Below are 26,412 nucleotides of genomic sequence, written 5' to 3'. Positions count from 1 at the left end.
AAAATGAAGAGGTCAGGCTCAGCGTCTGAGCTGACAACACACACAGCAGGCGTGTGTCACCGATGATGTCTCTTGTTCATGTTTGGGAAGCCCCTTTACTCAAGGCCCTGCGCCATTTAAGAGATGTAGCTACTCTTAGCAATTCACAGGTGAAGCAGCACTGTAACTGCCGGTTGAATCAGTATTACCTTAGCACTGGATTTCTTCATGCAAGCTAAGAAGCCACCAACCTGTAATAATAATCTAATAATGATAATCTAAGTGACTTGGTTTGGACTGCAACTGCCATATCTGAATTTCAGTACTGGGTAGACTGCGCCACAGTCACTTGCTTTGAAGAAAGTTCAGTAACACAACCATAACAGCTCAGCTGTCTTCACAGATGCCCACTTGCAGAAGGGGACATTAAAATGGATTTGGTTTTGCGTTTAAGGCTTTCAGTGAGATTGGTCCTACTTGTTTCAGCATGTCTTTTTCTCCCTTTGCATCCCTGACTTCCCACAAGAGCTACATTTTACCAGAATGATGAACCTGAGTGTCAGTCAGACAGAACTCCGGAACGGAGGCGTTCTGGTAAACCAACAACTACAGGGCTTATCTTTTTGACTTGACTGTCAACAACATCCTCACATACAAAATACAAAAAAATCAAGACTTCCTACAGAGCAAGGAAGGCGAACGAGAAATAGCCACAATTTGTGATTAATTTTTGTGAGATACCCTGTTACTGCTCTAAAACGAACTAAGGGTATTCATCAAACAATGAATTCAAGGATGGCAAAAATTAAAGGCAAGATTAAATAATATATAATTAACAATAAAAGAGCTGTAGCGGCCATTACCAAGAAGAAAGATGATATCAACATATACAGGTAGGATGAAGCAATACACCTGCCAGACCACACACTTTCCTGTCATTACACTGTCTTTCTATCATAAGAAAATGTCTGAAAAAAAAACTGTCTCAGCTCACACATATATACTGTAAAACTTGCAAGTGAAAGCCCTGGGGGGAAAAATAGGTTAAGAGCATGATGTTCCCTGAACCAAGTAACATTTCCTCATCTATGTTGTAGCAGACAGTGAAATTTTCCCCAGCTTTCAAATGGAAACAGTAAACACACAATCCTTTGTTCTTTAACCTCTCATGAGGAAGTCACATAGACTAAGTGTTTGCTGAGCATATATATTCATTTTTTCTAGTCTACCAGTTTTATCTTGATACTGGTTGCCTCTTTTGACAGCACATCAAATGAAAACAGCTCTGTTGTTACTTTACATGCTTTACCCTTTCCTTATTAGGCAACAATCCCAATTCCTAGGATTGAAATACTTGATATCATCCAAGTATAAATATACCCAGTGTTACCTTCTCAGCTGTGTGACGCCTTAGGTATTTGGTCGGGAGGTAAATAGGCAGAAGGAATTAAAAGAAAACTTAGTTTCAGACGTCTTCCTCTGATTTTAAGGGAAGCAAACTCCTGTTACAAGGTGCCAGAGTTGGCCCTGAGCCTGCTCGTCCCCAGCACAAGCATGTGGGCAGGGCATGGGCAGTAAGAGCACTGCGGATGCCTATTGCCTCATTGCAAAGTTCACTTGAGAAGAAAGCGAATAGTTCACACTTCATATTCACCGACACACTGGCTTCCCTGTTGTTACCACCACAAAGCTGACACATGTAACTTTATTTATCTAATGGCATCTAGCCTAAGATAGCTATTTAGGCTGCCTTTAAAATTAATGGAGAGGAGGAGATGCTTCAGACTTCCTCCCATTCACCATCTGTAATGAAGAATTCATCTCCCCATCCTAAGATGGACCACTTTTTGGAGGCACTTCCCTCCATTGCTGCTGATTATAAGGCATGCACAGATGACTAGAAAAGTCACTTAATTCTTAAGCAGATGATTAGGAGAGAGTCCTGGTGTAAATAATACTTCAAAATCTGGCTCCTAGAACTAACCTGACCACCAATTAATTTCATAGCTCACCTAATTTTGACAAAGACTAATCTTTTAAAATGATAACTATGTGTTTTGGTGTCCAGGTCTGTCAGCTTTATTACAAATGAATTTGTTAAATAAGGACCTTAAAGAGCTTCTGTAAACACTCTCCTCATCCTAATAAATGCAACATTAAAATATGTAAATTTTTATAGGCCCAAGACTATAGATGCCTGGGAGACTTTTAATCCCTGGAAAATGCATGTCAAAGTCTTACTGCTGTAAGCTTTATTCGGTACTTCTGATGTTCTTTGAAGGAAAAAAGAAACCATTCTTTCTCACACAAAAGAAAAAGGCAGAGAGATACCGAGTATTTCCAAAGAAAATACATATGGCATCAGCTTGGCTTCCAAAGGATAGGAGGCTAACGTTTGTGCTCCGCCATGACTTTAAAATGCCAATGAATAACTTTAACTATTCTGGAAAGGTGGGGAGGGGAGAAAAGTTTCCATTAATTAAGTTCTTGCAAGTTCTGTGAAAAGCAGTTGCTGGGTAAAAGAGAGAGGTCCAAATAAAGCTCCCAGAGAGGGAAAGGCAGGCAGCATTATCATTATATGTGCTGCCCACTCAGTGCTTCAGATTAGCCATAGCATTTCCTGTCTCTTGCCTGATGGAGATAACTTCAATCAACAAGGGAATACGGAGAAAGAAACTGGATCTATAGCAGACATAAGACATTCATAAGGAACAAGAATTCATTAGTTCCACAGTGCATAGTGCGTAGTGTTCACAGCACTTGTTTTAAATAGAGCTGTCTCTCTTCTCAGGATTTGCCAAACCATAATTTCATAATTATGCTTCTATTCGTAGTGTTCCACCCTTTCCACAAAAAAAACCCTAAGATGATTACACATCACCACTCCCTACCACCAATTACCAAGAAGTAACAGGGAGCACTGGCATACTAATATTAGAATGTAGACTGCATGTCTCAGCTGGTGTGATACCAAGTACCAACCTTCAACTAAGCAAAGGTGTTTCCATATTGCATATTATAAAAGCATGAGATCTGACACAAATTTTAAAGTTTTCAGATCACCATCAGCACACAGAAGTACATTCTCAAACCATTTACTGATGCTTTGATGATATACTTGAAAGAACTTGTGACTGATAACAAATTGCAAAAACCCACAATTTCTAAATCCTCTTCTCTCACAAATTAATACACTGTCTTGCTATCTTCTTAATACTTGCTTCAAAATGAGGTATTTTGGTCCCTTTAAAAAGACAAAACCAAATAACTAGCATATAAAAAGATTTTTTACTACAGACCATTGGAATCTGTGATCATTTATTGCAATCAACTGAAAAAGTAGTAAAGTTTTCTCATAAAAACACCATAGGTTTTCCAGTGGCTTGCAAATCCCACAGAAATTTGTAACAGCATTCTAAACTTTTTTACATTCTATACTTTTTAACAAACATCTGCTGTGATACAGGGTAATTTTACTCTGATTCAGCTATACAATAAAATCTTCCATTTTAACTGTCTTGGTAAAATTAGCACTGAAATATATACTTCCCAAACAAGGCAATATACAGTAAACATTTTCTTTAATTGTAGAGTGCAATTTTATGTATTTTGTAATAAGGTAATTATACAGCAATTCTTTCAAACAATAAAGACTTCATAATTTTAATAGATATACAAAGGTATCTATGCAAATGAGTAGAAACAAGCTTAACTTTAAAAAAGAAAGCCTACTGCAAAAACACATGTAGCTTTTTAATAAAGATGACAAAACGCAGCAACATGCATCCTCCAAGACTACAAGATCTTGCTTACACAGGCAGAACAATTTTTTTTGTCTCACAAAAATTTAAGAGAACAGAAGAATATAACCTCTGCTGCTTTATGATCTGCTATATAACAAAAAGGGCTACAGAAATAGGCTCAGTGTTTCTGATACAAGCATGCCTCTGTGGCTAATCTAATGGCTAATGCCACATTGCGTTTACCCCAATGCTGTATTACAGTGAATTGCTAATATTAATCATCTAGAAAGGGCAGGAAGATAGCACTGAAAAATTACTGATGTACTTTTCTCATAACTGCAGACATTCATTTATTCCCTGCAGTATCATTTATCAGTTGTTACATTCCAGCCATGACTGGTTTTGACAGATACCACAAGTGATCTTGCGCACCACAAAGCAATTATTTTGGCCTTCTTTGCGTGGAACCCAGGCCTTCTCTTTCTGCTAAGTGCCAGATTGCTAGACCACAGAATAAGGTTCCTTGATGCTCTCTGTTCAGATGTTACGTTCTTTGCTCATCCAAATGTTCAGCTTTCATCTCGTATTGACACATTCTCTAACCAACTAAGCAAAAGTGTGGTGGTTACAGATACTGGCCTGCGGTGGTAAAGAGGGTCTGAAGCTGAAACTGAGTCCTCCGCTTCCTGAGTGCCTACCTCTTGACAAGTATTTACAACATGGGTTATCAAAAGCCTTTGTATTTGCTGAAGGAAAGCAATGCCCCTGCCTTTGTGAGGCATTTGGTCTTGGTCTGGACAGCACTCTCAAGGGCAGCGGCTGCAGGCAGGGAGTGTCCAGCTCCTGCTTGAGCTGCGGTGGAAACAACTGCTTGTGGCTCACGCAGTGGCAGCCACTGTCTGCCTCAGAGCAGACCCTCAGGTGCCTAAAGAGCATTCTGGTCAGACAGGAAAACAACCAGCTATTTATTAACTTTGAGGATAGCAGCAAGGCAGGGAAGGATTGCAGGCTCAGATACAGGAACCTCCATTTTGCCAAAAACGTAAGTAGATCTAGCCCTTATTCATAAAGCAGAGGGAGACTGAAGTTAATTCGAAAGAAGAATAACCACAGATAAATGAGAATAGCTCTTTATAGGACAGCCAAGAAGACCCAGTTCTGCAACCAGGGAGGACTGCAGCTAAAAATTCATCTGTGGTGAAGGTGACAATTAGAACTGAACATGAAGAATGTCAAAAGTGGAACTAGATAACCATTAATGGAGCTTATACTGGGAAGTACAAAACCTGGTAACAAGATAATGGTAACATCATGCAACAATCCATGGATAAGGAGAATGAGATTTAGATTTCAGAAATAAAATAACTACAGTATTGTTATTGTCTCATCTTAATTAATCACTAATTAAGACATTAAGCCTATTAATAATGATGCAGAAATGGCAAGTTTCCACTTAAAATTTCTGCTTTGTATTTGAAAAGTAGGTGGTGTATTGTATGATGCATTTTCTAGTACACTGGCAACTAAGGAGGAGCCAAAGCAATATTAGAAACAAACATTTTAATAAACAATGTACATTAAAGTTTATAGATAGCTGACCCATATACCTAATATACCCAGTATATTTTAGGTAGCTGACCATTTAAATAGATTTTGAAAAATTGTTACTGTTGTACTACAGAAGGGCAAATAGGATGAGTCACGTAAATAGACATTAATTTTCCAACATTCAAACGATACTGCAGAATTTAAATTTACAGAGAATTAAAGGCTTGAAATGTAAATACCACTAGTCAGTATGTCTTTTACAAAAAATAGGTTTTAACAAACCTCATTTTACTCTTTAATAAGATATTCGGTTGATAAACTTGACTGAACAGATCAAGTATTTCTTTATCATGGTATCATGGCAGTGAGTCATCTTAATTCACAACTAGCATGATACCACATCAATAAAATACACATTCAGTATACAAACTGACAGACCTCAATGAGATTTCCTCCTGACTACAAGTTGGGTGGGTTTTAGCGAGGTTTTACAGAGATCTGTAATAAGACTGACATGCTTTGATGCTTTAATAAAACCATGCAAAAAGCAAAGCTGAGTAAAGTGGTACGTTCTTACACAGAGCTAGAGTAATCCTGAACCATATAAATCATGGTGTAAAGCTGACTTTCATCAGGTAAAATTTGCTTTGGCACAGCAAAAGGCAGAATTATCCACGTAGGAAAAAAATTAGTAGGCCATAGAATGTGAGACTATCCTTTGCTCTCAAAGAAATATTTATTCAGTTTTAATGCCCACTGTGATGCTATGGCAAAACAGCTAATAGGAACTGTGGATATTTAAGCAGGAGAGTAGTAAGTAAGAGTGAAGAGGCTGAAAAATCAGCAAAATATCAGGAAAGAAGCACAAAGGGAAGGAAAAGATTACGTACAGTGAAAGACTAGAGAAAACCAATTTATTTAGTCTATCAAAAAGAATTTGCACAGCAAATACGAGGCATTAATATGTTCATTAATTCAGTGAGAAGACATGATGAGAATGGCTGAAAGCTTAAGTCAGACAAATTAAAATTAGGAAAGTGGCTCACATTTTTAATGATAGCTTATTCTCATAGTTAATTAGTAACCACAAAAGCGGTGGATTTGCACTCTCCAGAAGTATTCACTAAGTAAATTCTTGAATGAAAAACTGAGTTGAGTTTGACTAACAGATATTTAGCTCAGTGCCAGATGACTGAGTGAAGTTTAAAGACCTGCAATACAAAGATCATCCAATGTAATAGTCCCCTTTTGACCTTCAGGTATCAGAAAAAAATGTTATTTTTCCTCAGGCAGCTTTTAGCCAATTTTCAAATAGACATCTGTATTGATCAAAGAAAGATAATGCAAATAGCTGTAATTATTTTAGCTAAGTTATAAAAAACAGTATTCCAAAACTGTATATATAGCATCCCTCTACTACCTGAAATCATGAGCTGACCCTCCTGGAATTAACCGCCATTTCTCTTTGGCTGATAAGCAAGCATCATGCCATTTAAAGCCTGCCAGCCCAAGATAAGATAAAATTGAGTTTCTGCCCACTCTGCACAAACAGTAAAGAAAACCTTTCCCACTCTAAAAAAGACAGAGGGGATGGTTCTTGATTAGGGGGTCTTTTACCACTATGCTGTATATCAGCTAAATACTGATCTTCTCCTCAGAGGTGGCTGTAATTTTGATGAACAGTACACAGGTTCATGAACTCCAAAGCTCTTTCAGCATTTAAGACATGACATAAATTTTTAATTACATAAAAAAAATCCAAGCCCTTATATATCTCAGTAAAATTCTCACTACCAATTTCACATCACTAAGCTTGTAATAGGGAGTCTAAATACCATTAAAGATCAGATGCATATGATACAAGTAACAGCTCAAAATTTGAGTTACCACAGCATGTTTATTTACATAAAATATCTCTCAGAAAATTCACCAAAAACATGACAGAAACAAGAAGCTTCACAATAGGGAGGAAAATCTAGGTGAAATTTCTCTATATATTATTGTTTTCAGCAACTAAAAATATTTAAATAGCAATAGATACATTTGTACATTAAAAGTCTATACAACGTCCTTTTCTCTCCCAGTCTCCATAACGTGTAGGTTCAGGGCCTTTAGGTCCACCCCTCTCTTTTGTAGTAGGATTGATTCCATCAGGAAATTCTAAAATGATAGGGAAAGTTTATTAAAATGCCTATAATGTTGACAAATATAAAGATTTCACCATCTAAGATATTTGCTTCTCAGTTTTGTTTTTTAACACAAAATCAATTATTTTTTGTTTTTAAAGGCAACCTTGAGTTAAACATTTCCCAGAGCAATACGGCAGTAATTTCAGATAGCTTTGTAGCTACAATCAGAAATATATTATTGTACTCAGTTATGCAAATGAAAAAGCCACTCAATGTCCAAAGGCACTAAAGCACCACAGTTTCCAGTGAATTCATAGTGAGAACCTGCGTCATTCAGGTATGCTGTACATATGTTCACCACACCTAAAATATCAGATCACTTTCAGGATTTTTTAGGTCTCTAATTTTGAACACTCATGTATGAGAATTTTAGTCAAGATTCTATAATTATTCTTGTATTAAAAATAAGTTCTCATGGATGTTCGTATTTTTTTCAGGAAACAGCATGTTGATGTTTTATACAGGCTAGATGCTACAGTCATAGGAGGCCTAAATAGCCAAAATTAGATATTTTACCTTTCATCTTTTAGGACTTAACCTAAGCCTGATATAACCTTGTGATGCCCTTTAAGGAGAGGGAGACTCTTCTTAAGATCTCAAAGGGATTTTCAAATCTCTTCGGTAAGCTACATGCTAAGCTTAAACATTAGTGATGCTTCTTCTGTTCCTAGCACCCTACCTAGCTTCTGCCACCTGCTCACACACTATACAGCTTTGTTCCATAATTCACAATAACACCTTTATACCAATCCTTACCAACATCTTACTCAAGTGCTCCCTTACACAGAGCCCTCGCTTAAAGCAGAGACTCAGCCCTCCATACTGTGCAATAATCATCCATTCCACTACGAATCACCAAACCATACAGTACTTACTGAGGCTGGCTGCTGTGCCTCAGCACAGCAATGTATTTTGCACAGTGTATTTTTCCAGCCTGCACTAGACTGCAGGGCTCCCTCAAGTGCACTGTATCCTACACATCCACTCACCATGATCATTCTCTGGGGCCTCCCACACATACATGTGACTCAGGGCTTCCTCAGTTGCACCCCTAACTCAGCAGTGGTGGGAAACAACAAGTAATGAGGAGCAGAGTTAAAAATGAGAAAAGACAACAACAGAAATCCTGGAGAGCAGAGAGAAAGGACAGTAATGGAGGGAGACTCATGTAGCTACAGGCTATACAGAATGACATATTGGGATGTCTGTCTAAAAATTCATGTGGACCAGGATAGGAAATGTCAGTATTTGTGCACCTCTGGCAGTATAAGGAGCACAAATGCATCTAATATTATTTTGTAGATGTCATCATCCCAACATTCACTACTACTGATGTGTTGACAGTTGTTGCAGAAGCTCAGAAGATTTCTCCATGATGGAAAATGGCCAGCTTAAACTTGTAACTTTTTTTTTCTAGTAACTACCAATGATACGTTGCACAGTTAGCATCCTAATAAACTGCTAGTGTCATATGTAAAAAAAAAGAAAAAAATACACAGGTACAGCTAAATTTTAAGCCAAAAGAAACCTTGAGTCTTGCAAGAAATATAAAACACCTAAACAAAAAGCAAAAAATAAAAATTATTCATTTGTTTTAAATGAAGCAGTGATGGCATGTATTTTCTGGAGAATAAAGAGAGAAGGCATTCAGAGTTAAATAGCTCTCTCTGCTTACACAGCAACTCCAACTCTGAGTCAGTTCTGAAGTGAGTCACAACCTGAAATGGGCTGCAACCATTTTGCAGATGATACTGTAATTTTTCAGTCATTTTGTCATCTGGATATTCATAGTGATTTACTGATGTATTAAAAAGCTTGTCCTAGGGAACTCAAACTACATAAACATGGGTTATCAATACTGGTAAATGAACAGTAACAAAGCAGCGTGATGCAGAGGTATGTATGAATAAGACAAAGCATGACTAGCACTTTTAGTTAAGGAAAGACAGCTAAGCGAAGCTAAACGAAAAGAAGGAAAATCAGATTCTTTCATTCTCCTGTCTGATAAAAAAAGCATATGTTTCTAATGACTTTTAGCAGCAATGTATCTGGTGCATCAATCTTGCCAGGTTCACTAAATGAATCCCACTGAAGTCAATGGAATGCAACACAAACAGCAGGGATTCATTAGGTCTCCCTGGGTCCCACTGAGTGGCCCAATAAACTTAGTATCTGTTGTTGCTTTTCAAAATGCTGCCCCCAAGGCTAAGAAAGAGACAGACCATGCAAGTATAGCAAGGACGTGAAATCTTCTGAGGACTAAGAAATAGAACAAGCTTTTTACATAATAAAAAAGTAGTTGGTGCCCTGGTGAGTTTACTACCACTGTTTCTAACTATACTGTAACACACCAATATGAGCTACATCAGCTATGTATCTCAGAATCATGGAATGGTTTAGGCTGGAAGGTGCTTTTGGAGCACATGTGGCCTCATACCTGCTGAAAGGAAGGCTAGTAGTAGGTCTGGATATCTGGACAAATTTGAGTGTCTCCAAGCAGAGATACCAAAAATTTTCTGCGCAATTTATCACAATGCTAGACCACACTTGTTCTGAAGAATTTTTTCCTTATACATCCCTTTCCGCAACTTGTGACCATTGCCTCATCTTTCTTATTTTTTCAGAACTACTGAGCTTAGAAAGTGATTCTGAAAGGTTGTGGCGGACCAATGAATGAATTTTTTGCCTTAAACATTTCTTGGTGCATGGGGTGCAGGCAGGCCATAACCCCGAACAAGCCATCTGTCCCTGGCAGAAACAGGACTGGGCTGCTGCAACCCCCGAGATGGTCTCCCTGCGACCACCCGGGACACACCGAGCCTGCACTGAACGAGACCACAATCGGGCAGAGACTTTGGGATCTGGACTGCAAATTATTGTCCGTTTTTAGCACAACTTCTGTGAAACTTGCTTGGCATGAGTGGCTGAATTTGCTGAAGCCTTAGGCCGCACTCCCTAGTTCGGTGAGAAAGGGCCCCAGAGCTGGTGCAGGCGGGAACGATAAGGGAGTTACCAGCAATTTGCATCTGAAACAGTGCTAATTGCTGGAGTTACCACCTCTTTGTCAGGACCTTGAGAGACAATAGCAGAACCCGAGGAATGGGGACACATCTGCGGAAGAAACTGCAGCAGAAAACAGCCTGCCTAGGAACAACGATGAGATCCAATAAGGAGCAGGAGACCCCAGACCCAGAAAATTACTATTGGTCCAAACTACCATGTGAGGGGTGGGGAGCTTAGATTGGAAGGTATAATTGTCCAGGGATTTCTTTGTCTTTGTTCGGGGTCCCTCTTTGGAGGTACCCAACTTGAGCCATGTGAAGAGGACCCACCCACCACCAGACGGGAGCCCCCCCCCCCGCCCCTCCACCGCTGAGACTCCCAAAGGAAGAGGACCAACGGGACAACGCTGGATCCACGGGTGGTGATATCTTTTTTCTCTCTCTCTCTCCTCTCTTTTCCCCTCTCCTTTGTTGAATCAGTAGGAAATGTGTGGCACGGGACTTGTCTAGCTAGTTGGTTATCCTATTTGACCACATGCCTTATCTTTGTGTTAATAAATCTTAAAACTGGTTGGCTGGTGTCGTTTCACCTTAATTCAGTCCAAGGGCATCACGAACTTGGTCCTTAGGTCCCAAGGGGAGGGAGGTCGTCCTGAACGACTCCTTTTGGGCCACGACAAAGGTGTTGAATGCCTATCCTCCCTTTTAAACTTACCTCAGGATGGCAGGATCTTTCTTTTAAAATATGGCTTTCAATTTTGGTAAAACATGACTTACTTTCCAGTGGTTCACTCTCTATATTGGACTCTTCTGGTTCATCAAACCGACCTACTGGTAACTTCGGTTTCTTAAGTGACTGCTTAACAGGTTCAGATCTTCCTTCTGCATTAGAGCTGGTGCTCCGCAGAGAGCTGCAAAGCAGTGATGACCCTATCAAACAAATGCACATTTGTAACATAAATGCAACAGTTTAATACTGAACAGCTGTATCACTATTTAGAAAACCTCTGAAAAAAATCACTGTAGAAACTAGGGAGTGAAGGACAGGAAAACAAATGCCAAATACTAGTTTAAAATTCATCTCATGGACACCTAAGAAAACAGCACAGATTCTCATTTTTGGCCCTAGAAACATTTGCAGACACAACTGTGTTAGTTGTATAACTTAGTTCTCAAAATCAGTATATTTTAAACTGCTTGAACTAATCTTCACTGTCATCTTCTTGTATTTTAGACTCTAAATAGTAATTATGCTAGCACAGAATATACCAGCACATTCTGTTTTCCTGCAGAAGTCCTAACCTCCCCCAAGAAGCCTGCTATTTCCAAGTCTTGGCTCATTTCCAGCAGCTTTTGAGTCCGAAAAAGCCTCTGCTTTCCCAAAGGAAAGTATTAAAAAATAAAGAGAGAATGCTGTTCTCTTAGTAACAGGTTTTCCAGAACACTGGTAGAGACTAGTTGGGCTTCCCTCATGATGGTAAAATAATTAAGCTAGCAGTCAAAACCAGAAACAAACTTTGAGCAAATTTAAGTTCAATTATATAACTGTATGCAAGTGCTTTAATTAAAAGAAATAACTTTTTTTTTCCTCTTAGACTGATACTTCTGCATTTGGTTATAAAGCCGAATGTCCACAGCCAACATGAACTATCTTCTAAAAATATTTCAGCTGTGCATATGTGCTTAGAGTAGCTCTTACTTTTCTTAAGAAGGAAAATGCAAATCCTTCCAGTAGTAGACTGGGTGCAAAGCACTGAAAATAACTATCATTCTCCCTTGCTAAAGAGACAACCTCAGGGAACCTTCTCAAGCAGCACGGACTTGACTCACCTACACCAACACCAAACCACCTGCATTCCCAGAATCAGCATATTCATTCATCTTAAAATACCGCAGCCTTAAAAAGATTAAACCCTACAGTCATATAAACTGCATCATGCCTGCCAACTGTTGCCAATGCCTCACAGGAAGATTTTTTGTTTGTCTGTTCTAACTATGACATAGTGGATCAGTGAAGAAATTAATGGTCTGGGATACACTGGATCCTACTACTCCTGTCAAGCACCTGGCTGTTCTTCGGCAAGCTAAATGATAAACTAGCTAGAAAATTAAATTATAGCTGATATTCTAGTATAAACTAAAGTAAGAGTCGGATTAGGGTACAGACACAAAACTGATGATCTCAAGCAACAGGGAAATGACAAAATCTGTTTTTCCTTTCTGCAATATTTGGTACTGTTGACCACAAGATATTCTTTTTGACACAGAGCCGACAGAAGTTCCACACTAAGTACCTCTGAGAAAGATGAGATGAACAGTCAACATTACTAGCAAACCCTATTCTACAAACTGATCTTTGTGACTGCCCATAAAGCAAAAGAACTCCCTAAAACTCTCAAAGCTGTCATCTGTTCAGATATACAATTTTTCTGAAACAGACTGAGATTGTGGAAGATGTCTCTTCAGGAACTAAAGACTACTGCAGATCTGAAGTGCCAGGGGCATTTTTTTTTTTTTTTTTTGATGCCTCCTTCTCTAAAAAGCAACGAAAAGAAAGGGATGTATGAAAAAAACAGCACGCATCAGGTATCAATTTCATTTAATACACTGAGGGAAGGGGTTAGTCCAGTGATGAGTATGGTGTACGAATCTCAACCAGGAGTTCGCATAGCACAGTCTTTAATTGGCTTGCAGAGTCTGACTTATCTTAAAAGAAGTACTCGTGTGTGCTGGGGCTAAGCACTTACTGGAACACTCAGGGGACTGGTGCATCAACCAATCCTCTCTTTGAAACCAACAGCTCAAGAGAGCCTGGAAGGGCCTACAAATATCTAGCATCTTCCCGGCTCTTGTTATTACCATACCTTGCACTGGTCTATTTTTGGAATATTACATCTAGAATATGGATCTAGGATATCTAGGATCATAGGAAATCTCAGCTTTTGACAGAGAAGGAACTGGTTTGACCTGTAGCCCTACAGAACAGACTAAATTAAATAAGCATTGAACAGATGGGTTTAGGATTGCAGGTTACTTTTTTTCCAGCCCCAACTATTCTGTGATTTTACAATTCTTATGTGTTCTCCAACCTACGCTCCTCCACGAGGAAATGACCTAGAATTCCTCATATGAAGGGCATAGACCAGTAACTTCCAAAGCCACAGTACCTCTAGCTACTCTGCAAAGTAACATTAAACTACTGCTTAATATTTCACTACTGTTCAGAAATCCGTGATAAACAGAAAACCTTTAAACTTGACATTGAGGCATGACAATATGCTGTAGGTTTGCAGTGCAGGGGAATATAGTAATGTACAGGGACAAAAAAAGCAGTATGCCTCCAGAGAAAAAGAAGAAAAACCTACGGCAGCCCAACCCCCTCCCGGAGCCCTAGGATGAACGGCAGGGCATGACACCGCGGCCTCTGCCGCCACCCCGAGCAGCAGCTGAGCACGGCCGAGTCCCCGCCGCAGCTAACCGCCCCTCACCCTCGTTCACAACTCCCCCGCGCCACACGGGGAAGAACAGCAGAGAGCAGGGACCCCCGAAGCGGCCAGGCAGCTCCCTCCCCTGCCCGCCTCTTACTCGCTGTCCTTGGTGCACCGTGCAGCAGCTGCAGTGCCATGGCGGCGCCCATCTCCGCACCGCCCTGCCGCACGCACTGCGCATGTGCAACGGCCCTTGGCCACTGCGCGCGCCCCACCGCCCCTGCCCTGCCTGCGAGCTCCTGCTGAGGCGATTTCGGGCGACGGCGGTAAACGCTGTTGCGAGCCGGGCAGCGGCCGCCCCCGAGCGCCGGAAGAAGCCTCTCTGCGTGGCTCGGGCTGGCGTAGCTCAGCTGCCTGTAAACACAGCCCCCGCCTCGCTGCCCCTTTGACCGATGAACAGCAGCCAGAAGCAGGTTTTTGAAGAACGCGGCACCCACAGCGCATCCAGCTTCTTGCAGGTGTCCGAGAAATACCGATAAACTCATGAAGCTGTAACGAAGGCAGCTCACACCTCCTACGTCATTAAGGGTGGCTTCAGCCCTGTGAAATGACCTACTTTTTTCTAAGTGCGTAGGGCAGCCCCATTAACTACGCCCTCCTCTGGTAAACAGTTAAAATACACAGCTAAACTCACACGCAAAAGCAATTACAAAATAATTCAGGCTGACAGTATAACATTGATGCACAGACAAAGTCTTTGTCTGTGTATACTAAACAGTAGCATAACAGCTGTGTGCTCCTATTACAACAATCTAGTGGATACTGGAGACACTTGGGCCTGGATTTTAGTACTTTGAGCATTTTTCTTTAAGCGTAATAGGACACACTTCAAGAAATTGTGACAGCTAGCAACAGGGAGCCTGAATCATACTTCCCCACTAACTAGAAAACAAACTGAAAGTCAACTAGGTGAAGGACCAAACCTTGACCTCTGCCTGAAGGTCAACTGGTGCCTGCAAAGCATTAAAATAAAAAAAAGAAAAAAGAAAAAGGTGAGACTTAAAATCCTGATTGTCAGGTCCTGGAGAAAGGCATGTTTTTGTTACTGCATAGCCATGCCCTCCCTGGCCTTTCCATCTCCCTTCTCTTCCGTACCTCCCTACAGCTTGGAGAGATGGGCTTGGAGCATGGCTTGTACACACAGTATTTTAAGGAACCTTCTACCAGTATCCAAAATAGGCAGTCAAGTACAGGGAATGAGGAACTTCCTGCGTCTTGCAGCAGCCAGATTTTTGGATTTTCATGTAGGCAAACAGTATGTCAAAATCTCTCAGTCATCAAAGGGTATACAGGCACCAAGATAATCAGAATAAGAACAATTCTGTGCTCTCTTGAATAAAGTTGGCTACACAGGGAGAAAAGGAAAACCTCTAAGCCAAACCTCTGGTGCCTTTTCTGTGTTTGAGTAGCTGTTAGTCATTCTCCAGGATGAAGGCAGCAAAAAGTGACAAACAACCCCATTATCAAACAAGACAGCAATTCAGACCACCTTTTCAATTTCCCAGCTTATGCACTGTGAAAGGGTTTTGAATTCCGTGTACCCTCTCTCTGTATATATCTAAACTTGAGCTAGATAACATTTGGGTGCATGTGGTGCAGCTCAGAAACCCCTGTTAGAATTGGATTTGTTTTCAATATGGCAACATTTGGTTTTAGTTGCTCTTCAGATATCTCCAGATGACCTTGTTCTTCAATAAAACAACTCAGAAATCTCTGTCTGCAGATACTAACTAAACTACAGAAAATAATTTTCATTCAGCCATTCATAGAGATTGGAGTCCAAAATAGCTTTTTGTGTTCACATTTGAAGAGTTTAAGAAAGTAAATCTACATGGTAAATTAATAACAGTGATGCTCCACTGAGTTTATTGGACTACATCTGGCAGTGCCTACACTGAAAGTGATTAAATTTAATTGACTGCCTTATGTGTGACATTTTCTCAATCAGCTTTTTATAACATGGTTAATTGGACATTAGAGACTGAAAATAATGAAAAATCCTCTATTCTAAGAGTAAGATGCTGGGCTTCTAGACTAGAGACAGTAAAGAGGATTACTGGTGGCTTATGCAGAAAAACTGCACTTCTGCCCAAAAGCAGCAAGAAAAAAAAATTCTATGGCAAGTTGAAGAACTTATCAACTATGTGATCAATACAGTAAAAGCTAAAATGATTCCTTACCTTAAAAATATTCACATCAAATTGTCTGCAAGTACCAATTAATAGTAAGTTCTATTCCTTAACAGCTTAAGGCAAATCCATAAAAACCATCTTTAAATGCATCAATTCTCAAATGGTAAGAATGAAATAAATATGTAAGATTAATTAGAAACTATTCTTCCCTTAAAAAAAAAGCTGAGGTCTGCAAAGCAGTTTTTTCTAGTCTTCCTTTCTTGCATTCCTGTAAAAATGCAAAATTCACTTTTTACTCCTGAATAATGTTTTTTTAGATCTTGTTTTTGAGGAGGTAGTGAATCTGAACATAGGTAAATATGAATGTAGCATATGCCACAGAATTTGCCATTTTGCAATTAAATGCAATTATTTTCTTTTTTCTGTTTTCCTCATGCTGTTTTCTGATCATTTATTTCTTACTTTCCAGCTTGCCTTACAAGGAGGAGTCAAACTATATTGTGTTCTACTTTATTTTGCTGCTCTAAAAAGCAGGGCATAGAAGAGTTAGAGCTGACACCTACTCTGCAGCAGGTCAATTCAGATGAGCCAGAATGTAAGCTGACCATGTGGGCTATCTCGAAAACATCACAGCAACCCCTGCCACTGGCAGCAAGCAAATGTGCTGATTCTGCCCAAATCCTTCTTGCTTCCCATCTGGCTATCTGAACAGCATACCTGTGCACATAAGATAGGCCTGGAACAAAGGGTATTTTGTGGCTATAGAATAAATTTTCCATCAACGTGGAATCTCCTGGCCTTGCTGCAAAGTCTGGTGACTTCCACAATAGAACATGATCCCTTTTTCCCAATTAGTAGCAATTTCCAGATCTCTGAGATTAGAAAGTTTAATTTTGATAGAAGATTCAAACACAAACCAAGGAATTAATTTAGATATGCTATGTACAAAAAAATGTTTAAATACAGTAATTTCATTTTATGCAATGACCTCCTAATAATATCATTGGGAGTTCTGTGAAATAACAGCAGTGCAATGCCTGCAGGGAACAAGAGACTGGCTGCTTTCTAGAAGAAAGCACAGAGCTTCATTTTTGTCTCCCATTCTATAAGCAGCACCTGAAGCGACATATTTCTCTTTGAAGTGGCTGTGGGATACTTACTCAGCACTATCATAAAAGGAGAGGTGACTGTCACTACAGGAAGATGAAGCCCTGATTCAAGCAGAAAAGGGGAGGGAGATGGAACACTTTACGGCTCCTGATGCATCCGATTATGTATGCAAGTCCCGTATTTCTACCTAGTACATCACAGGCAGAAATACGGGGGAGTATGCCATGGAACACACAGAGTTGTCTGAAACTTCAAAGATCTATCACATTTGTTGTTCATATGGCAGCTGCAAGCGTACCATACAGCTTCTAACTGCAAATATGAAGTTCACATGCTTCAAGGGCACACTGGGCTCATCATGCTGCTCAGTATCATCTTACTGCAAACAAGTCGCAGCCATTTATCTGGGACTTACAGTTGTCAAACAGCACCGCAAAGCTACAGCACTGACAGCACTACCAGATCACAAATGGACTGCACTGGGTAATACAAAGTAGGGGAGAGAAAGAAGTTACAAGTTCTGCTAAATTTGGCCTGTCCTTGGTAAACTTGCATCTAAATATCATATGATTTCTTACAGCCTCCATTTTCTTCATAAAACAAACCAAGTTCAAGTCTGTTTAAATGCATGGTACTGTTACAAGACAACCCTGGGAAGCTCAGAAAGAATGTTTGAACTAGGTAGATTAGGATAACTTCTAACATTAAGTATAAAACTTGCTTAGCATGAGTAGCTGAAATAAATCCACACACTTGCTTAGCATGAGTAGCTAAATTTTGCTGAAGCCTTAGGCCGCACTCCTAGTTCAGTAAGAAAGGGCCCCAGAGCTGGTGCAGGCTGGAAAGATAAGGGAGTTACAAGTAGTCTGCATTCCTGTGCCCCACACTCCGACAGGGAGGATGTCAAGGCTTTGAAATAAGGCCTGCTTGGGCGCCAGGACCTTGGGAAGCAAAACTTCCTCTCACTGCTGAAACAAAGTTAATTAAGGGGTCTGGACTATCTCCCCCTTGTCAGGACCTTGAGAGACAGGGGTGGGACCCGGGGAATGAAGAAATCACTAACCAATCAGTGTAAAAGGGAAAATTGCAAATCTGGCAATTTGTTTGTATACATGCTACCTGAAAAGTTGGGGGGGGGGGGGTGTGCTTGATTTGTGGGAAACCACCGAGCACCCAGGCTTGCGCAACTCTGAAATAAATAAGCAAATGTCTCTCCTGAGTGTGTAACTACTGGCTTATTGCACACCGGGCAACGAATCCGCTTTTCGGACAACAGTACGATTGAAAAAAAAAAAAAAAAAAAGTAGCTACACTTCATTTCTGCTGTGCTAATCACAAAAGCCTGCTCTACATTTTTAGGTTTCCAGAGACACAGCAAGACAGACATTTTCCTATAGTGACGGAAATGTCTAAAAACTTATGTATTAATGAGTAGTTTAACTTGATCATTGTGAATCAAGGAAAATTGTTTTGTAGATTTAGCACCCTAAGTGATATTAAAAATTTAGCTACAAGCCAACTATTAGAATACTGTGAACCAAAGGACAGTTGAGATGTCAGAACATAATTTAAATATTTACAACACAGTAACATGGTCATAAAATAAAAATTATTAATAAAAATAGACATTTTTAGAGTGGGAATGTATTTAAGATATTTTTCTGTCATTATAAGGACTTGCCTAATGCAACTTAGTAATACAGTATTCTTTTTAGTGTATACATTGCCAAACTGTAGGTGCTCATTTGAAACTTGCAAGCTACAGCGAAAGAAATATATTACAAAGATTGTATTAACAAACCATATGAAATGCAATGTTACTTCATTATAAACTATTATTGCTATATCCGTTTCAAATAATACAAAATATATAAAGCCTCCCCAGAGTTTTGGTAATTAGCAGATTTCAGTTTCTTTAATTGCTTCTATTAGAGTCATTTGTTCATTTTATTAACACCAGATGCAATAATACAATGCTAAAAATAAACATGCATTATACAACAAATTTGTATTTTTCAAAAAAGTTCATTACAATTAGTGAATGCACATGTAACCCTTTTTCCTACCTTTACTGAATTGTTGTTGGAAATAGATAAAAGGGAAGGAAGGAGAAACCAAACTTAATGCTATTCAGCACCAGTAAAAAGTCAATAATCTTTAACATTCCTGTATATCAAAAACATTTTATCTGTATCACTAAACAGGTAAAGTTTATAATATTGTCCCATTTGAAGATGTATTGATTTATATTTACAATACTTTGTTGTCAATAAAACATTTTAACAATATTAAAAATTGCTTAAATTCATAAAAGTATTGCAGAAATTTATAACATTTACTTATTTTACGTACATACAAGGAAGTCCATGTAAAACTGTCCATGTTCATATGAAGAACTGACAGAGTAAGGAACAATTTTAATCAATTTTGCAAAACCCTAAGTATTTGAAGGCAGCTATCATTAAACATTCAAAAATCCTTAGTTGCCATTTTCTTCTGAAAACAAATGTTCCAGTAATAAAAATGAATATGTAAACTAATATGTTTTTGAGATCAGTAGAAAATATATTCCCACAGGCATAACATGTTTAATAAGGATGATAATGATCTTGTAGAAGACTGTTAAGATGTAGTGATATCTAAACAGACAACTCAGTAATGGTCATCTTTGTGAGACCGACAAATATAGTCATTTTCAAATATCCAGTATTTTAGCAGCTCATTGTGTTTCCAGTTAAACTTTCTGCAGTGCTAAAATACAACTGAATGTGTAATACCTTACTGGAATTTTTAACTTCCAATTTATTTTGGCATCTAAAGCCTCTAGTAAAATGTAGCCATGTAACATTGACTTCTTAAGTCTAAGAGCCAATAATACCTCAACCAAAATACACACTGTGCTTTAATCTCCAAATAATTAGGTACCCAAAATTATGAAAAAGTAATAGAAAAGTAAAAAGAACAAAATAAAAAAAATATTGCACAGCCACATTGCCTAGAAAGTAAAGTTGATGTTAAAAAGCCCTAAGTGTGGATGATATAAATTATCTTCCATATAAAAAGTATAAATATCTCTTAAAATACAGCTGCAGCTATACTTTAATACCACACATTATTTGATTCATCTGTTAATGAGGTAATAACCAAGTCTCTTACAACACTTTTCTCTACTGGAAATATTTTAGGGCAGCAACAAGAAAAAATTTTTCTAAAAATATTTCTGAATCAAGAACAGCAATGTGTGCAGCTCTTCCTATGAGAGAATCTGCTGTATTGGGCAATGCATTAATTACATTATAACGAACCAAACTGCATTCCTTATTTTGAAGAACTGGCAGAAGCAGGTTCTGGATCATTTCAGCATAAATTGGTCCTGTAGAGGAAAACAGAAGTAAATTGTACTGTATGAATCATCAGAAGCGATTACAGTTCTATGACCTTTAACTGAAAATATATGCATTCCAGAATAAGAGAGGCAATGCATGTCATGCTGTTTCTCTGTTAAGATAGAATATAGGAACTTTAATTTCCTCAGAAATCTTTGAAACAATAATTTTATAACTCGCACATTTTATTGTTCATACATTCATTATATTAATTTATTATAAAGGCTATTTAAAAGGTGTTTACTTGTCAATAAATAATGTTAGAATACAATTGTGCTAGAATATCTCAGCAATAAATACAATAACCAGCCATCTCTGAAAATAAGAAAAGTACCTTTCCTTTCAATGCTAATATTAAGCCTCTTCTAAATAGAGCCAGTGTGCTTGAAGCTACAACTTGATGTCCTCAAAAGCAAAGCTATTTGTCCTCCCTGTTCACAGAGTAACACATCAGGGCTGTTTTCATCCCACCTAACTTACAGCATCTCACCAAAGCTTCTGGGCTAGAAATTTATTCAGTCCCATCTCCTCCTGCATTTAACAAAACAGGGCAAATCCAGGAAGTAGTTCAGCTCTCACATGGATATTGTCTCTGCATCCCTACAGAGTAAGCCCAGGGTGACTAAAGACATAACTGAGGTGCCTCAGTAAAGCACTCAAAATGAAGTAAGATGAATCTGAGACCTATGAGGTTAAGTCTGAGTGGATTTTTTTGAGAATATTTATTACCTGATTGTTTATCCTTTAAAGCTGTTTTACACATCTCAATGCGAGCAGAGTGATAAGGAACATAACGATCCTGCAGAGATCCTACTAACACTATGTTTTTGAAGTAATGAAGACCTACAGGAAAAGAGAAAAAAACATATGTATTATAATGAATCACTTGACAATTACTACAGAATAATTAAACATTTTAAAGCTAAAATTGGGAACCAATTTATTACAAGTCCTCATACAAAAAAAGACAGGAAAATCAATTAAAATAGGTAGAGCAAGAGAAAAACTATCTGTTGGGTACTGTACATATTTTAATACACCTGGGCTTGACCTAATTCTGATGATTCCTACTTAACCAAAGGCTATGGCTCAAACCTCTGTCTTGTGTTTGAGGATGGAGGGGATATAGGAATAAAGTGCTCAGTACCTGGATGACAGAAGGGAGTAAAGCCTTCATATTGCTTAAAGAAACCTAAAGATGACCGATGCTTTGTCTTTACTGGTATTTCAGTCAAAAGCGTAGTTGCGTCTGGATTAATGCATGGCATAAATGTGAATGCAATACAGCCCACCTAATATAGGTGCCTCTTTTAGGCATTACCTCACTATAACGTTTGGCCAGCTTTACCCCCAGATGGGTGTCCACCCAACACAACTCTCCAGATTCCATTTATAATTAAACCCAGATTTCCTACTTCTTGGGCAAGCACTCTAAAAGCGATGGGGCAAAAGTAGGATCCCCCCACTAGTGAGGAAGTTACAGTTCTCAACATATTTAACCTTAATCACTTCTCCAAAGAACTTCAGCAGACTTCCGCTGCTGTCCGTCTGCCTAAGTCAGAATACACTGGATATTTAGGGAAAATTGGTAGCCTTTGCCTTAGAACAGCCCCTCTGAATATCATAGCCAACTGCAGTTCAATACAAAAGGAACTGTTAGGCAAAATCAGCAAATGCTTAATATAATTTAGGTGTGCGTAAAGGAAAGCTGTACTCAAAAGCAGCCAAACTGGACTGTTTTTTCAGAATCTCTTAGGTGTTAGTTGCTTACACCTCATGGGTAGACTTGATCCAACCGCATTTACATCAATGCTTAGTTTTGCATTGAGGCTATTAGCTCTACTTTTAACTTCTAGAGAATAATGGTCCCTAACCCTTCCTTTGCTGATCTACAAAATCTACTTAGTACATTTTGAGAATTATAAAAATACTGCAAATAAAGTAATTCTTCAAAGGTGCTACTCTGAATCTGTAGCAAACATTTTAAAAAATTTATATAAATCAAACTTTTCTTTCGTAAAAACAACAAAAGAGAGAGAAACTATTGCAGTAGGAAAAATAAATGATTTGCTATCTGCTTTTCAGAAGCTATACTGCAGGGATAAACTCCTGAGTTTTAGTTTCTCTGTGCTGTTCAGATAGAATATATGTACATATTAATATATATTTGTTCCTAAAGAGGAGAGTAGATCCCAAAGTACAACACCTTTCCTTCTTCCTGGAGGTTGTTTCCCAAGTTTCCAGTATTTTATAGACTGTATGATGAAGACTACATCCCCAAACCAAATCAGTTACAAAAACAAAGCTGAACAACTTTAGTATGTAAAAGGTAAGTGGAACTTCCCAGATTTCAAAGGAAATTGATAAATAAGAATTCTAGACATCTATAAAAAGGTATAGAAAATGCATCCAAGAAAGACCCTGGATTCTGTCCCCTTGAAATAGGAATCAGGTATTTTTGGTCCTGTGTGTCCACTGAAAGACAACACTGTCTCAGAAGATCAACTAGACCACTAGGATCTTTTATTTGACATCTGATGGAAAATGACTGCAGAAAATCTTATGTACAGATGGAGATGCCAGTTCCAAACTTTGAACCGAGTTGAAAATAACACATTTGGAATAAATCAAAGATAGGAGTTCCCTGCAGGCTGATCTGTAATAGTTTTGCAAATTCCTTGGATGTCTATGTACCTTGTATTAAGTATTTTTGATATAAGCTTCCCCATGAGAAATACCCATTACTGTTCATGCAAAAGGTAGGGAGAAGTGGACCGCCTCAATCTTACAATCAATCTTACGAAGGACGGACAGAAAGAAGCAATGTCCTGGGGAATCTTTAGTGGAACATCAGTCTACATCAATCAACGTTTAAATATACTTTTTTCAGCCTGGTGTGCAATAAGAACAAACAAACAGAAAACGCACAAGCTTAAGATATCACAGTCTAATAAATAAGACTTCCCCCTTTCGGTGACAGTGACTCATTTTTATGTTTTATATTCTAGTTGAAATTCACAGCAAGAATATCTTGAGCTTGGCTAAATTTTAGGCATGACAAATAACAGTAATCTTGCATTACAAGACATTTGTTTTCTGTAGTAGAAACCCGCTTTTGACTAAGACTCTTTTGAGAGAAGCATTTCGACAGGAACAAGGAAGGCATATAGGGTATTTCATAATCAATAATTTTATTGTCTAACTGTTCTTCTCGGGTTGTTTTGCTTCGGATGGCCTTTCACACTTATTATGAAGAAAAAGACCAAATCTTCTGGTTTGAGATTGTTCATTCTGACATGGTTCGTGTGACCCCTGTGACTACGGATGGGTGTTCCAAGAAAGAATCTAAATGGAGAATATAAACATATAACCCCACAGATTTCTAATACATGAGATACCCCTGAACCATTTGTCAATGGGAAGGAAATACGTGGCATTCAACAGCTTCCTTTATGCTCTCTAGACAGTCTAAGAAAATATCCAGGACAAAAGCAGAGAAGGATCTCAAATATGGAAGTGTGCAATGCTAAATTGTGCCTAAATTAAATGTGCTTTTGGAGAACCATCTAAAGAAGCAACTTATCACATTCTTTCTTTTATTTAGATGTAAAAATTTGCCACCTCAATCATCTTTATACTTTGTTATATTCATTTACTTCCTAGACTTTGAATATATTCTGCCTTTAATTAAATTGGAAATTCAGGAATAAATTGAGGACAAGAATAAAGCTCAGTTAATTCATACGATCCACATCTTAATTTTCCCTCTAAAAAGAGGAAAAAACCCACACCACAATAAAAGACCTGCCACACAAACATGTTGGAAATATTAGAAAAAGAAAATAAAAAATAACCCCCAAACTTATGACAGAATTATTCAAAGCAATCTACGATCCATATTTTCTTGTGAAGCAAAATTTTCAGCTACAGAATTAAAAAAATACAATCTCAAAATCTAATTAAGCCAACATTTCCAGAATTGTAGTAATTAGACAAAAACGCTAGAAGATTTAAATCTAATTCCATCAGAAAAAACCACCCAAACATTTGGACTCATTACATCATTTTTGCAAAGTACTCTAAAAAAAACACTGAGCTTTTCATTACCTAGAAAGTACTGACCAAATTTTTCAGCAGGATTTGGGATAGCTTGAAAAGAACAATCCAATTGAAAGACCATTGCTGAAATAATAAGCTCTGTCCCATATAACAGAATGTTCTCTTCTATTGTAAGGAAACTTTTGTCGGCTTTCCATATTTTTATTACCTTCCTCATTCTCTAAAGAAACTTCAATCTCAGCCAAACTTAATTTAAGCATACACAGAAAGCACAACTTCTATCATTTAACCATCATTTCATTCATGTCAGCAGATAAGTGAATTCTCAATAATACCATTAGTAGTCATTACTGAATTAATGATATCTACAAATTCATCAATTTTTTTTCCAAATAAATTGTCAAGTGGAGGAATCTGGAGCAGCGTGTAGAGAGACCTGGTAACTCACAACTAACTAGAGTCAGAGAATTAATTTTTTTGTATAAATTCTACTGCCAGAATCCAAAAAGTCTGTAGATCTGTTATGAAATTTGCCTTCTAATTATAATCAACATCCAAGTAATGGGAGATGGAGCAAATGGTACAATGGGCTACTGATTTTCTCTGACGCTGCTATGACAAAAAGGACAACAAAATGCTACATCTCCTTCAACTCATTCAAAACAAGGCTTACATTGTTTGCAACAGACAATACTCACTATGGATAGAGTTCTTGAGCACAACTGAATCAAAATCGGTTACAATCAGCTTTAAAAAGAAGAAAGAAGTCCCACCATCTGATTCCATAAATAAGCTGCTGTTTTGCTTAGAATCATGCTAATCATAAAGTCCTGGAATAAAACAATTTAGGTTAAAATGGACCTTTGGAGATCATCTGGTCTTACCCCCTTTCTCAAAGGGGTGCCAACATTGACACTAGGATCAGGTAGCTCAGGTTCATATCTGGTCAAGCTTTGAGTCAAAGGAAACTTCTCAGTTCTATCAAGGTGCAACACTCCTGATGTTTCCTACAATTCTATCCATTGAAGGATCTGGGAGCTCTGACATAAATGAAGTATGGAAAGAGGGGTTTTAGAAATTATGCCCTGGAGGGCAGCCATCTCTCCTACCGTCTGGACTGTTCTGTAAAGCTAACGCATCACACACGAAGCTAGATTCGCATGCCAAAAACTCAAATCTTGAGACGCTGAGTGCGCTGAGGTCCAAATTCAAAGAAGCTCGGACTTTCTGTTGCAATGCCACAAGACAATGGATTAGGGAGTTAGATTTGTGTTAATTCAGAGTTTCATGTCAGCTCAAACTTTGCCTTGAAGATTTTACTTCAAAGAGCTTGGCTGCAGACGCTACAGAACATACCAGAGCCTTTCAACGTTGTTGGTATACAGCTACAGAAAGCTGGGAAGTCCTACCTCTTAACAGAACTGGTTACGTCAGCCTCCATGCCATGTGACCAGTAGTTATGCTATTTCAGTTCTAGCCCCATCCTCATGCTGAGTTATCAACAGCCATTCCCTCAAGTCAAGAGGTGACATGCTTTTTCCCCTCCACAAAGACAAACAGCACCAATTCAGCTAAGCAGGCATCCTGTGCATAACAGTCATCTCAGAGCAGAAAACATGTCAACCAAGCTTGTTCAATGCTTATCTACTGTTAACAGATGGACATAAATTAAAACTATAACTTCCTTTCTTCATTTCAGAGATGAGGAAAATTCATATTTTAAAGGGGGGGGGGGAAGATCAGGCAATAAATAAACATATCAGAATTCTGCTAATC

General features: G+C 38.5%; 2 protein-coding genes across 9 annotated transcripts in view; both read right to left on the bottom strand.

Moving 5' to 3' along the window:
* Positions 1-3,280: 3,280 nt before the first annotated feature.
* On the bottom strand, positions 3,281-14,449 carry SDHAF4 (succinate dehydrogenase complex assembly factor 4). The gene is made up of 3 exons (XM_026095888.2): positions 14,047-14,449; positions 11,239-11,391; positions 3,281-7,430 (listed from the first exon to the last, which is right to left on the bottom strand). The coding sequence occupies exons 1-3, from the start codon at positions 14,432-14,434 to the stop codon at positions 7,321-7,323; spliced, it is 651 nt and encodes a 216-aa protein (XP_025951673.1). The 5' UTR covers positions 14,435-14,449; the 3' UTR covers positions 3,281-7,320.
* A 4,638-nt stretch (positions 14,450-19,087) lies between these two features.
* Positions 19,088-26,412, bottom strand: part of FAM135A (family with sequence similarity 135 member A) — a 97,458-nt gene continuing 90,133 nt past the window's right edge. For all 8 annotated transcript variants that reach the window (XM_064508640.1, XM_064508641.1, XM_064508643.1 and 5 more), the window contains 2 exons: positions 21,307-21,420; positions 19,088-20,564 (listed from right to left, as the gene is read on the bottom strand). In XM_064508640.1, the coding sequence (XP_064364710.1) occupies positions 20,359-20,564; positions 21,307-21,420 (320 nt within the window). In that variant the 3' untranslated portion in view covers positions 19,088-20,358. The remainder of the gene's footprint in view (positions 20,565-21,306; positions 21,421-26,412) is intronic.

This window comes from Dromaius novaehollandiae, chromosome 3 (genome assembly GCF_036370855.1).
Source record: "Dromaius novaehollandiae isolate bDroNov1 chromosome 3, bDroNov1.hap1, whole genome shotgun sequence".
Lineage (NCBI taxonomy): Eukaryota > Metazoa > Chordata > Aves > Casuariiformes > Dromaiidae > Dromaius > Dromaius novaehollandiae.
The sequence above is the reverse complement of the archived record's forward strand: the minus strand, read 5'-3'. Positions and strand labels throughout refer to the sequence as shown.